Source organism: Austrofundulus limnaeus, unplaced genomic scaffold (genome assembly GCF_001266775.1).
Source record: "Austrofundulus limnaeus strain Quisiro unplaced genomic scaffold, Austrofundulus_limnaeus-1.0 Scaffold193, whole genome shotgun sequence".
Lineage (NCBI taxonomy): Eukaryota > Metazoa > Chordata > Actinopteri > Cyprinodontiformes > Rivulidae > Austrofundulus > Austrofundulus limnaeus.
Genome location: NW_013952595.1, coordinates 124,821 through 138,610, shown reverse-complemented (window position 1 = coordinate 138,610; position 13,790 = coordinate 124,821). Strand labels below are relative to the sequence as shown.

The 13,790-nt window shown below is 43.2% G+C and overlaps 2 protein-coding genes across 5 annotated transcripts in view; both read left to right on the top strand.

Annotated features, from left to right (window-relative positions):
• The window catches only part of arid2 (AT-rich interactive domain 2), a 55,589-nt gene extending 44,251 nt beyond the window's left edge, over positions 1-11,338 (top strand). Inside the window, exons 15-21 of the mRNA XM_014018429.1 lie at positions 2,805-5,206; positions 6,267-6,421; positions 6,498-6,636; positions 6,731-6,816; positions 6,905-7,028; positions 9,541-9,632; positions 9,717-11,338. Coding sequence (XP_013873883.1) covers positions 2,805-5,206; positions 6,267-6,421; positions 6,498-6,636; positions 6,731-6,816; positions 6,905-7,028; positions 9,541-9,632; positions 9,717-9,828 — 3,110 coding nt within the window. The 3' untranslated portion in view covers positions 9,829-11,338. The remainder of the gene's footprint in view (positions 1-2,804; positions 5,207-6,266; positions 6,422-6,497; positions 6,637-6,730; positions 6,817-6,904; positions 7,029-9,540; positions 9,633-9,716) is intronic.
• Positions 11,339-12,777: 1,439 nt separating this feature from the next.
• scaf11 (SR-related CTD-associated factor 11) overlaps positions 12,778-13,790 on the top strand; it is a 33,221-nt gene continuing 32,208 nt past the window's right edge. For 3 of the 4 annotated variants that reach the window (XM_014018425.1, XM_014018426.1, XM_014018424.1), the window contains exon 1: positions 12,779-12,936. The gene's annotated coding sequence lies outside the window, so the exon portion shown is untranslated. Of the gene's footprint in view, positions 12,937-13,790 lie in introns of all 4 variants that reach the window. The other variant, XM_014018427.1, reaches the window with a different exon arrangement.

Sequence of the window (13,790 nt, the reverse complement as noted above, 5' to 3'; positions counted from 1 at the left end):
GCTGCATACTATGGGTTGAGCAGTGGTACTGCAGGCTAATTAGCATATTGGTTAACTGCTCTCCACAATGACGTGTCATCTCCACGGTTTCGTCAAAGTGGCCATGTTCTGATATAAAAGTCTCTCTTGCTCTCTCTCACATACACACACACACAGAGACACGCATGCCCCAGCCTGCTGTACGTCCTGCAGAAACAGGTAAACAAGAACGCTGTGTGTAGAACACACACGGGAGGACAGCGGGAGGAGGAAAAAAGGCAGAGAGCGCGGGGCAGTGAGTGACAGCTACATGTCTGCGATCAGCTCGTCATTGTGAAATGAAAAACAGCTCGAACTTCAGTCAAACAAGACCCAACACTTTTATTCCTGATCTAAACTATTGATCTTGTGAGCAGCTGCAGCGTAGGTTTTATTTTTGTTTTGTCAAGCTGTCGGGACACTCCACCTCCTCTGTGGTGTGGTGTGGGGCGGACAGAGACCAGCCGAAGCTGCGGTAAAGAGCTTTGACGAAACTAACCGAACAAATCGCCTCTAAATCATCTGGTGAGTTAATTATCTGCTGTGCACAACGTTCGCTTGCTTTTTAGTAAATAAATCAAAGCCATTTTCTTTTCTTTATTCACCCGCTGAGGAGACGCTCCTTCCACACCCGGCTGCAGCCGCTGCTGCTGCTTCTCGTTCTCGTTCTGGTCTGAACACTAGTGCGTTCTTCAGTCTGAACATAGTGCGTCCAACTTGAGGCGTTTGCGCTTTTTGGCTGCTCAAAACGCGTTCGGTGTGAACGTAGCATTATCCTTTCACGGGGTGGGGGGGGTATACCTTTTTAAATGCCATTTGATGTGCGTCGCGAGGAGGAAACAGGTCCCGTGGAAATAAACACCTCAGTCCACCGTCAGCTTCATCCTTCTAGAGCCAAAAAATAAATAAAATAAAAAATCCTCTGATCTTTTGCCTGACCAAAGCCTAAAGTTATTTATCAAGCAGTAAAAAAAACTACAGAACTAAGGGGGGAAGAAGACGCGAGCAGCTCAGAGGTCTGCTACGTTCACATCAAACGCGTTGCGCGCCTCCAAAAATCTCAAAACGCACGCATCTTGATGCTGGACAGATGCATTCACAGACCAGACCAGAACGAGAAGCAGCAGCGGCAGCGGGGTGTGGGAAGAGCGTCTGCCCTCGGCGGGTGAAATAAAGATAAAATAAAAGAAAATGGCTTTGATTTAATTACTAAAGAGCAAGCGAACGTTGCGCACAGCAGATAATAAACTCACCAGATGATTTAGAGGCGATTTGTTCGGTTAGTTTCGCCACTCCAGAAGCTGCCAGCTGACGGACCTTTTTTTTAAAATTTAATTATTTTTTGTCCGGACCAGCTGACCCCCACATCGGCACTTATACTGTATATCCAGCCACAAAATCCAGTCGATTTCAGGTAAAGATCTCCTGTTCGTCTGTTTCAGTTTAGTGGGCAACATTCAGGAAACTGTGATGTGGAAAAATGAGTCTCTCGGATTGGTTGATGCAACGCATCGAGCAGCAAAAGTTCAGATTTTCCAACTCATGCGGCGGACGCTTGGGAAGTGCCGCACGTGCACTGCTTCGAGCCGCGCTGCTCCAAATGCGCCAGATGCGCTGCTCTGCTTCTAGACGCCCCTAGATGCACGTCCACCATTGACTTTGCATGAAAACCAGATGCTCCTGATGCTCAAAACGCRTTTGGTGTGGATGTACCATGACTCAGTAGGGRARGAGGAGGGAGAGACCTGCTCCTGAGCTGAGCTTATTGGGCCTAATAATAAGTTAAAAATAGTTTACATCTAAAAATTTTTTTTTTCATCTGTTTTTCCTCCATTCAGCAGCCCAATAGATTTCTGTTTTGTTATATTTTATAAAAAAATATGTCCAAGTTTAGTGTGTGAGAAATCAACACAGCTGGGTTAATTAATTGCTAAATTATAATGACGTGCTGCTTTTTTAAATTCATTATATTATAAGAACACATAGTCCTTCACTTTATGGAAAAACCCTCTTGATTCAAGAGAAAACTCAGGTTTTTAAGAAAATGGCCACTTATCAGTTAATCATTAGATTAATGTCATCGCTCCGGCTGTCCCCCAGCCGGTCAATCAGCTATAATTCATTAATTGATAGCTTGTATCCCTAATGTTAACTAAAAGAGGTATATTTATTTAAACAAAAGGGTAGCAGGGGTGTCTATTTATAAGTTTTGACATTTTTCCTCCAAACCCCATCATAAATATCAGCTGTATAATATATTGTATTATTCTACCAGTTTAAAACAGGCCACTTGGGGGTTTTCATGAGCAAAATTGTTTGTATTTGGAACCAGCCTTTATGAAAAGTGTAATGTATTTAATAATTAAATATGAAATATAAATTACAGTTTTCACTTAGATTCTGTTTKTTTTGTTGACCAATTTTGTCTGCATTAATATCAGTCATGAGGTTTTTAATGTTCCAGTATTTTTAGCTACAACAAAGATCCTAAATTGCCATTTTTAAACATAAAAACTTTCATAATGTGCRTGTTGATGGTTGATTATAAAGGTTGACACTGGAACGGTGATTTTGCAGTTGTGTTAAAGTAATAATTAAAAAATATATCACAGGTAATCCTCTGCTCAGTACATATCTGCATTCTTAAAGAGTTTTTCTAGTAATGTATGTTGGTATTATCAACATATGGGTGCAGAAAAAAGTTCAGGCTTAGGATTTTTTTCCACTATCACCCCTGTGTATAACTGTTGTTTTGTTTCTAAGTTGTTTTCTTCATGTGTTACCAGGTGTACCTCCTGGACATCCTAACCTGGGACCACAGTTGGTCCGAGTCCCGGGCCCCACCCACAACCCTGGGGTCGCCACCCCCTCTGTGGCCTTGACTTCACAGGAACCTCCTCACGCGAGCTACCAGACTGTTCCCCGTCATCCGGTGCCACCTCAGGTGCTTCTGCAGTCGCCACCAAATCCACTGGCGGCGCAGATCCGACCCGGTCAAGTAGTCCAGATTCCGCTGTCTGCCCCGGCCACCCAGAACCACCGCCCCCAGAACCCCTCCCCTCCACTGACGTCCCAGCAGCAGCACTCCCCCATGCTCCCCACCGGGACGCCCGTCACACTGTTTCAGCCCGTACCACAAGGCCACATCCTCACCGCCAGGGTACAAGGTGTGTGCCCTCCCATTACCCAGCATCCACCTCTGCTTCAGAACCCAGGCGGCGCTCCACAGGTAGAACCTCAATGTGCCGTGGCTTCAGCCCCCTCCRTCCAGGTGGGTCAGGCGCCGATTAATGCAAGCGTGCCCAACTCCCAAGGGTCACGTGTCACGTTTCAGAATATCGCCCCCAAACCAGCAGCRAACCAGTCAGGTGGGCCGGCGGCCACGATAGCTCCTCCCACCCAGCAGGCCCCGCAGCAAAGCGTGGTGATAGTCAGTCCCAACCCTCAGCCCAACGCCGCCTACACCCCTGCCATACACCAGATCGTTCTCGCCAACCCCTCCACCATCACTGGTGCCCAGACTGTCCAGGTAGCGGGGCAGCCTGGAGCTGCTCCCGGTCCCTGCTCCCCTCCTCCTCCTCCTCACTCCAACACCCAGGTCCAGTCTAGTCAAGCTGTCAGCCATGCACTGTCCACCAAACGGCATCATCATCAGCCACCGCCTCTACAAATTATATCTCAAACTCCTCCACCTCAGTCTACCTCCACAGAGTCCAGCCTGATCAAACAGCTGCTGCTTCCAAAGCGAGGGCCTTCCACACCAGGAGGAAAGTTAATCCTCCCTGCTCCACAGGTGCCCCCTCCCAACAACACGATAGCCCCCAGTCCACAGGTCATCTACCAAGCAGGCTACAGCACCCAGAATCCTCCTGCACAGCATCCGCAGCTCAGCGTCCAGCTGCTTCCGGGCCAGCTCCCCGCCGCCGGTACGCCACCTCTGCAGACGGTCCAGCTGCTACCGGGACAGCTCATCTCCACCAGCARTTCTGGGGCGACCGCCATCATCCAGGGGCCCACAGCCGCAGGGCAGGTCACGTTCACTGTCGTCCCCAACACGGGCTTCACCACCTCCACCGCTGCCGTCAGCCAAGGCGTCGTCGCTCCGGCTGTCCCCCAGCCTCCGTTTCCCACCGCAGCGATCCATCATCACGTGCCAGCCGGCCCCCCTCCTCCAGCGGTCCCTCATCACGTGCCAGCCGGCCCCCCGCCTCCACCGCCACTGCCAGCGCCCCTCAGAGGAGACAAGATCATTTGTCAAAAGGAGGAAGAAGCCAAGGATGYCACGGGGCTGCACATCCATGAGAGGAAGATAGAAGTGATGGAGAACAACTCGTTGGCCGAGGGGGACTCCTCCAACGGCAAAACTAGTAACGGCGATGTGGCGGCAGGCGCCAAGCTGCTAAACGGTCAGAAGTGCGTGGAGTCTAGTCTACCTCCATACCACTCAGGGAACAGCCAGGGAGTACTCAACGGCCCGGTTCCAGAGAGTCCTAATGCTAACGGGAAGCAGGCTCTCTCCCCTGGCCTCAACAGTCTTCTGGAGGGCAACCCCGACCCCAAAAAGACTCTGGTCAATGGGGTGTGTGACTTTGAGCGGGAGGAGGGTGGTGGGAACTTTAACAAAAACATTCCAAATCACATTGCTTCCAAACAACACTTGGGGAACGGAGAGGTGGGCTCCTCGGAAAAGAGCTTGGAGCTGTCTCTCCCCAGTCCTCCTCCTCCTCCTCCTCCTCAGCAGGACACTGCCAAAGCCCAGCAGGCCGAGCGCCTGGCCAACGGACCCCAGCCAGTAGGCCACCGGCCTTCCTCAGAATTAACCAATGGACCTTTGGGGCCAGGCCTCACCTCACCTGTGCTGAGGCAGCAGCTGATCCCCAACTCCTCGCCCCMCTCCACTCTTACCTCCCAGAGTCCCGTCTCCTCTCCCACCAACGGAGTGGTCCCAGAGGCTCGAGGCCTTAAAAGGCCAGCTGAAAACGAGGACCGCGGTACRGCGGCCCCATCGGGGATCCCCAACAAAGTGGGCGTGCGGATCATCACCATCAGCGACCCCAACAATGCCGGCAGCAGCGCCACTATGGTGGCGGTGCCAGCAGGAACGGACCCAAGCACAGTAGCCAAAGTAGCAATAGAGAACGCCGCGCAGCAGAGGAACTACTCTCCCACGCTAGCAGCCGGCGCAACGGTGAGTCACTAAATGGTTTCCGCTCGTTTAGTTTCTGGTGATGTGGTTGGGTGTCTGGTCTGTTGGAAGTAGGGAGATGGCACCTACTTAATTGGAAGGAASTGCTCGCTAACTCCTGCTAGCAGGTTTGGTGTGAAAGTTGTTGCATCAGGTGCAGCGACTTGTTCAAACATATCGACTATTTCAGCACTGAATGCAACGGAAATCAARTGTTTCTTTATTCTTCAAAAAAAAAACAGTCAGTTTTTTTTCTGGTTATATTTCTTTTTAAGTTAACACTGTTGCAAAACAAACACTTTCATCAAGCTAAGGGAGTTAGCATAAGGTATAGCTTGGCTTGAAATAAAGATTTTTTTATTTATGAATATTGTTTGTATATCTAATATGTATTTTATTTTTTGTTCACATGCTGTGAGAAAGATGATGCACTTTWATGTTTTGTAATAAAGTTTTATGAATGGCTAAATATAAAAGTAAACAACAACAAAAGTTAAGATGATTAAATACTCAGGATTTGCCCGTCTAATTACTTGCAAATGTAGTGGAGGGTCATGTTTAAGTTGTTCTCCAGAGGAAAGAAAGGTTTACAGTTTGCTAAGTTTCAGAACATGYTCTTATTGTAATTATTTATTTATCTAAGAAAATAACCAAACTGATGACACAAAAAATGTATTTTTTATGAAATGTCATTGACGTTTGCTTCTGATTTGACAAAGGTGTTTCTCAGCTTCAAATCAGAACCCAACTTCAGTGTTTTGAGTCAATAGAGTTGTTAGCTGAGCTGATATATATTAAATACATCTTTCTCAGTTTGGAGCTCACAGAGGGTGTTCAAATAGAAAAGCAAGAACGTTTTGATGTTGTGTGAATGTTTGGAGGTTAAGAAGGTGATGCCAGTTCAGACCACGTGGCTCTCACTGATACCCACCTCCTACAGTAAACCAGCTGAGAGAACAACCTCTGCCCTCAGACAGGCCGGGGTTACATCTCTGCTGACAAACYGGTTCTGATCACACCGTTCTTACGTTTTTTTTTTTTTAACACCTTTCTCTTTTTCCAGCCGGCTGTAACCCCGTCCCCACCTCCCTCCTCCCAGCCTGCAGCGACAGGTAACCACAGCCCCCACCTCCCAGCACAGCCGAGCCCCGCGGCCTCGTCGGAGCCGAGCAGGAAAGCGGGGCAGAATTTTCGGTGTCTGTGGCAGTCCTGCAAACGGTACATGCCTCTCCAGTAAAAATCCATGTGTCCCTCATGAGCGCCCGCTCATTAATTTGTTTGTTTGTTTTTTCAGGTGGTTTGAAACGCCGTCTCAAGTGTTCTACCATGCAGCAACTCAGCACGGTGGGAAGGAGGTATACGGAGGGCACTGTCTGTGGGAGGGCTGCGAACCTTTCCCCCGACAGAGACTTTCCTTCATCACGCATCTCCAGGTAAAGCCGGCTCGTTTAGTGTTGTGACATAAAATCCCCAACAACAAAGCGCTCTGCAGGATTAGTCTGATTTGTTTCCGCTCTGCTCTGCCAGGATAAGCACTGTTCTCGAGAGGCTTTACTGGCTGGACTCAAACTAGAGGAGCAGCAGGCACAAAACCCCAATCAGGCTTCTTCCCAGTGCGTACACCTTCCTCTTCCCATTAAAAACAAACTGCTTTAGTTATCCATAATGTCTCCTGATGACGTTTAAATGTTTGTTGTGAAGGACTCCACCAGTGGCAGGCAGCACTCCGGCACAACGAGCACCGAAAGCAATCGCCAATCATCCGAGCGCAGCTCTCATGGCCCTCCGCAGAGGCTCTAGAAACCTGGTCTTCAGGGACTTCACTGTGAGTTTAACATTTCTGTCTCCGTCATATCAGAATGTATTTAGTTCGGTTTGAGTGCCAACATGTATTTTTTTTAAACCGTTTTTTGTGCACCCAGAACGTAAAGATACCAAAGTCCCACGACAACAAACTACCAGCTGTCAATCACAGTAACACTAGACATAACTAGACATCCTGTCGGTGAGAGACAAGTTGTAGTTGCTGCTTTATTTATTAAACAAAATTAACACTAAAAGATGAATGTTTGTAGACTCCAGATCGCAGCAAACACTTTTGTTTCACTTTAAATTTAATTTTCTCTCAAACTCACAAAGAACAACTTAATTCCACAAAATGTTTTAAAAATAATGAGGTGTTCTGTCTGTTTGGATGTGCTAAACTTTTATGTTTAGAAACTAAACTACTAACTGATCTGTGATAAACATGATTTATAAATGATCAAACATAAAAACTGAATAGTTTGACTACATGAGCTATAATCCTGTAAATATTCCCTTTGAATGAAATGATCGTTTTAGGGGAGAAAAATGTCAAACAGAAAAAAAGTTAATTTATTCTTTGAAAAGGACTTTCTGTGCTCATTTTTAAAATATATCAGAGTCCCTCAATTCAAAACACTGATATTACATAAAAATAAACTTCAGAAAAGTTGTTAAAAACCTCTCTTCCTTAAGAAATTAGTTGGATTTTCATGCTGCAGGTTGAAGTGTAAATTTAGTGAAGATTAGCTGGTAGGGATGCAAACAATTAATTGATTTACGATTAATTGTCGATTAATGGTTTGTTAGATTAAAGTTTCTTCCATTCGATTAATTGAAAACATCCGTTTAAACCTTATTTCGATGTAGTTTTGACTTCATCCAGCAGAGCRCGCTGCTGCTTTACCCCGGCCCTGTTAAACTGAGCAGCAGAAAGCTGTCTCAATAATGTGAGTGGGACCGCAAACGTGCGAGTCTTATTTAGTTTTATTTGCGACAGAACAATAATAATGGACTATACCAAACCCAAAGGAAAAGTACTGAAGGGTGTACCGGACTATCCAGCAGTATGATGCTTAAAACAAGAGAGAAGGACGACAGAACGGTAAGCTAACTGTGGCTAGCGTTAGCTTCCTCTCGTTGAGTTTAACTTCATGTGAAATAGCAAAACAAAACAAAAACATTACAGTCACTAAAAATATGAAGTTAATCTAATCTGTGTGACATAACCCGGCCAGTGAACCAGTCTAATAAATAGTAACTGATGTCAGATCATGACATGTCCAGCAGCCCAGCTAAGACAGAAGCAGACGGAGTGTAAACAAACAAACTATTGCCAGTACTCATTTGTATCTCACGTCTTTCAGAGATATTTTATTATGTTTTGTTTTTGAGTTAATCTTAAAATATTACCCTGTGTTTAAATTAAGTTMAGTTAAGTTTTTCATCTTCAGGATGGATTAAGTGTTTTACTTATGTTTTTTTTTTCAACTAGCAACTTAACAGATTCCTCTTTGTTATATTTTGTAAATATGTCCAAGTTTAATAATGTGAGAGAAATCCACATTTTTCTGTTCATTCAGTCAGTGTTTACTCACACAGCTGGCACAATGAATTGTTAAAATACTGTACTTTTTTATTTAGTGTGTACAAAATTAGCCCTTCWTGTTATAGAAAGACTCTTGATTCAAGAGAAATGTTAGGTTTTTAGGAAAATTGACGCTTATCAATTAATCGTTAGTCGATCGATAAGATCAATCAACTTYAGATTAATCCATTAATCGATAACTTGCATCCCAATTAGCTGGATGACTTGTTTTTGTATAAATACAAAACTGGAGGTTAAAACACAATTAAGTTTCATGCCATGAATGTATTTAGTAAATGTATATTTAAAATGTACATTTTTTGTTGGATTTGTCTAACCAAATAACTGCACTTATACAATACAATTATTGAACCAGAGAGCTGAAAATCTTTATATTAAACATGTTTTATTGAGTGATACACATTCTTGGTTGTATTACAGCAAAATACCACAGCCATTGCTTGCATTTATAGTTTTTTCAGTCTTGAATTTCATTTAATGCGGCATTAAAAAGGTCTTAAATTTGACTTGCTAAAACCTGCCAGTCATATTGTGTAACAAATTACTGTGTTTACATGGAGGGGCGGAGGTTAAAGCTTGTTTTACATCCAGCCTGTGTAGAGGACGCTTAGCTTTCAGCTTCCAGTCTTCTCTKTAGTTAGAAAACATCATGATTGTTGAATCTGGAGGCTCTTTCAGTGAAGTGTATCTCAGAACTGAAAGAGGCCAATCGAAACTTTTTTTTTTGATGAATTTTTTTTGTGTGATCTCTCCAAAAGAGGAGGAGTAATAATATAACATAAATAATTTTAATAATATTTGCCACCTGGACAGAAAATAATCTCCACTCATCTCTTCAGCAGTGTTCACATCTGTGTTTAGTTTTTCTTTTTTGACTGAACCAAAGAACTGAGCCTTTTTCTTAAATCATTATTTCCTGTTTCAGGACGAGAAGGAGGGTCCAGTGACCAAACACATTCGACTAACTGCTGCCTTAACGTTAAAGAACATCGCCAAGCACTCGGACTGTGGTCGCATGTAAGTATGCTGCTGGATTACAGGATGTTAGGTGACAAAAAAAGGACGACTGTTAAACTAGATGTTGTTTCTCCCTCCCCTCAGGTTGGTAAAGAGACACGAGACGCACCTGTCTGTGCTGGCGCTCAGTAACATGGAGGTCTCCACCACGCTTGCCAAATGCCTTTACGAACTCACGCGCTCGCTTCAGGCCTAAGGTCAAACGGACACCCACCATCCCCGGCCCCCTCCACGAGCGGAGCGACGGCAAGGCACCCRGTGAGCCGTAGCAGGCCCACAAAGGGTGCGGAGTCAAAGGGCAGGGCAAATCAGGACGAAGACCTGCTGCTGCCCTCATCTCCCTTTCATCCTCCTCACCCCGCCCCTCCTCCATCCACACCACGCAGGACAAAGTAAAAACTAAAAACTGCCTTGGGGCGGGGCAGGAGGCGGGGTCTTCCACCAGCTGCCCACCAGGAGGGGCTCGAGACAGCTTCCCTGAGGAACTCTGCCCATAAAACCCCCAAACATGAGCACATTTTCTTTAGGTGTAGTTTTTTTTTCTTTTCCTTTCCTCCTCATCCCCATGAATGGGAGCGCGCTTGAGGCGAGGGGTGACTGAAGAGTCTGGATGGGCAAGGGTGGGGCGGGGCATGGGAGAAGTGGGCGGAGCTACAGGAGGAGGAGGACTCTGCTGGCAACTGGTGCAGAGAAAAAAWWWTTTTTTTTTCTTTTAGAAACTTGGTAGCTTGGTTTTCTTACTTGAGTCAATATATTTTCACTTATTTATTATTGAAATGAATACCATTACGATGAATAAAAAAAAGAATCTTGTAAATAAATTGTGAATATATATAAAGAGGATCCTTTCATGCCGATGCAGCCACTGGAGAACTAACTCTAAGGGGTTAATAGAAGCATTACTTTGGCAAGATTTAATAAAGTAGTATGTTTGTTTTTCCTTTTAGGTTTTTTTTTTAATGATCCTTGGTCACTTGTATCTAATGTGATTCTATACTCAGCAGTGGATGAATGTACTTAAAACTTGTAAATAATTCTGCAAAGGTACTGATGCTGTAAAGCTTAGGGTGGGGGAAAACAGTTTTTTGTGGAACTGTGACATTTTTTGTATTATAATACCTTGGAGAACTCATTTTGCTGGCTGAAAGAGTATGGAATAATATATCTCATGTCATTTTGTAGAAGAAAATGAAAAAACAAAAAGAATATTGAAGGTATTCTCTTCCTGTCCCCTCACACACCCTCCCCCCCTCAGCACACACACAGAAACATATATCCACTGTAAGCGTTTTTGTCATCGTACGGGCACGGTGCGCGTACCAAAACTTTTTTTGTATTTGTAAATTGGTTTAAATACATGGAGTTTTTATACAGGTTTTCTCCTGTGTTCTTTGCTTTACGTGCAGGTATGATATTTTCTTCACTACTTTTTTCTATCTTAATATAGTGTGGAGTTTTATTGTACTATTTTTTCATTCTTAATACCATGCCACATTCCGGCTCACGTCTTCAGACTGTCCTCTCTGCCGTGTGTTGTGTAACATATGACTGCCTGTCGTRTTAGCATCGGACCGGGGCGACCCATCTTCATTTCTGCCGTGTCAGTAGGATGTGTGACTATACATAGACCTAACAGTCTGTTAGAGATTGGCTTTATTTACTTTGGTGACTGTTTATAGTTTTTAAATAAAACACTGAACATTTGGTATGAGGGTTTACTCTTGGTTTTTGCTTTTCTTTTGCTTAAATCTGTTAAACTGACTTTCTATTGGTTACGAAGATCAGTTGACTGTGGTGGCCATCTTTAATTAGATTGACTCYAGAAGTTAATTATTTGCAGAGAGGCATCCAAAGATTGTATCCTGAAAGTTCTATTCAAATCCATCCTGTAGTTCTGGAGATACGTATTTTGTTAACAGACAAATGAGGTTGACCCTTACAGTTTATGCTAGACTTTTAAATAATTGTTTCATACAATAAGGGGCACATTAGAGCATGTGATGTGAATCGCTCTCAGCTACAACCACACCAAATTTGACCTAAATATATTAAAATGACTGAATTATAGCTATTTTTTTTATTTCCTATGATCCTTATTCTTTATTCCTAAGCTGTGGCGGCCATCTTTAATTGGGTCGACTCCAAAAYGTACTCAGCTGCAGAAATAATTGTATCCTGAAAGTTTCATTAAATTTGATTTAAGTTGTTCATGAGACATTTTGCTTACAGATTAAGATCAGTGCTGTAGTGYAAACAGATCTGTTGGCACACAGTATGACTCTCMGCTACTACCCCACCAATTTAAGCTCATTTGAAAAACTAAGTTGTAGTCATTTTTACGTTTGCTAATGTTGATTAGCTGTGGTGGCCATCTTGAATTGGGTTGACTTCAACTAAATCTAAATTTGACAAATACTGRGTTTAAATTTGGTGTCGGAGTCRCTGAYAGTCATTCRTAACAAATACTTAAAGGGCCACACGTTGAGTGAGATCTCTGAAGCTTTGACTCTTAACTGTTGGGAGTTTTTCCTGTTAGCAAAATATCTCTTGAACAACTGGATGTATTTTATTGAAACTTTCAACAAGAAATCAAAGGATGTACGTCTACAACTAATTCAAGTTGCCCCCAACAGCTAATCAACTTTAGTCAACACAAAATGGCTACAACTTCAATTTTACAGATCATGAGCTTCATTATCTAGCATCAGTTTGATATGGTAGTAGCTGAGAGTCATATACTCTGAGCATGACTGCATGAAATTGTTTATAAGGTAAATATGTCAGCCTTGATAAATTGACAACCTTGAGAAGCACAAAATTATCTTATTGTTAATATGTTCTTACTGCGGCTCAAAAACTGCTTCAAACTTTAAAGAACTAATAACTAATAAATGTGTTAATATTATATTTTTAATGGAAAACTTATTTTAGGTACAAAAATATGAGTGGAGCTGGGTTAGTTTATTTATTTTTAGAAAACATTTTTTTCTTTAAGTTACCCTGGCGTCAGCTGTTATTTAACAGATTTATTTAGTATGATATAAAATGAATCATATATTTTGAAATGTAACTTTCTGTTTCTCTTGTAATAAACTAGCTGGGCTGTAATACTCAGAGGCTCCTTTAGAGGGCATCAGAAGCGCACACTCGCAGCCAGCTTATAAGACATGTGGCTGAGACTTTCTGAAATCTATGCCTCGTTCGTGATTAAAATCACTTATCGCTGCTAATCAGAATTAATTTACAGCGAGTTGGACGCTGAAACTGTTCAGTAGGCGGGAGTCGGCCGCAGCTGCAGTCGAAGGTGAGTAGCGATACTTTGAGGAGCTAACAGGAGCTAGCTGCTAAAGCTAGCGGCTACGTAAGCAGGTGCTGTTGTTCAAAGCCGATGGCTAACTTATGACCTTCAATGCTAACGTCACGGCTAATAATAAACAATGTTTACTCGTTAAAAACACCGTGCCACAAACAGGCAGCTAGGTGTCTTCTTAACTAGCTCGGCTAACCAGTAACTAGCTTGTTGTTACCGTCGTGTTGGCATTAAGTTGGTGCTAATTTAGTGGCTCTGGTCCGCAGGCCGTGCTGCCCAAAACCAGCGCTGAGCTTCAGAACTTTACCTCCTCTCTGAGCCACTTTGTCTCCCTGTCTTTATTAGAATAAATATACCCGAACATGTTCATGTAATTTAACTTTTAATCAAGTATTGCACACTAGTTAGTTAGCCTGTTGTGATGAATGGCATGTGAGAAACTAAGTTGACAGTTCGGCAAACAAAACCTGACAAGTGGCCTGTTGACCTATTCTGTGATCCAAAACCTCACTGAGAATAACTTTAAATTAAGYAGATTTTTAAAAAGTTGTATATCTTTTTGTACTCAGAGAGTCAGCTCAAGTTTATGTTCATTATGAAGACATTTCATATCAGTAGACATTAGTCAGGTTGTGTTTTTCATAACTAATAAAAAATGTTAGAAACCAGGGTGATCATGATGCTGATTTGTTTGTTTGGTAAATGTCTTCCCAAATTTATTATTATTATTATTAATAATAAAAGTAATAACAACAACAACAATATTCAAACACATTATAAAAAAGAACAATGGGCCTCATGCAAGAACCGTTGTACGTACAGATTTGTTCTTCAGTTGTGCGTACGAG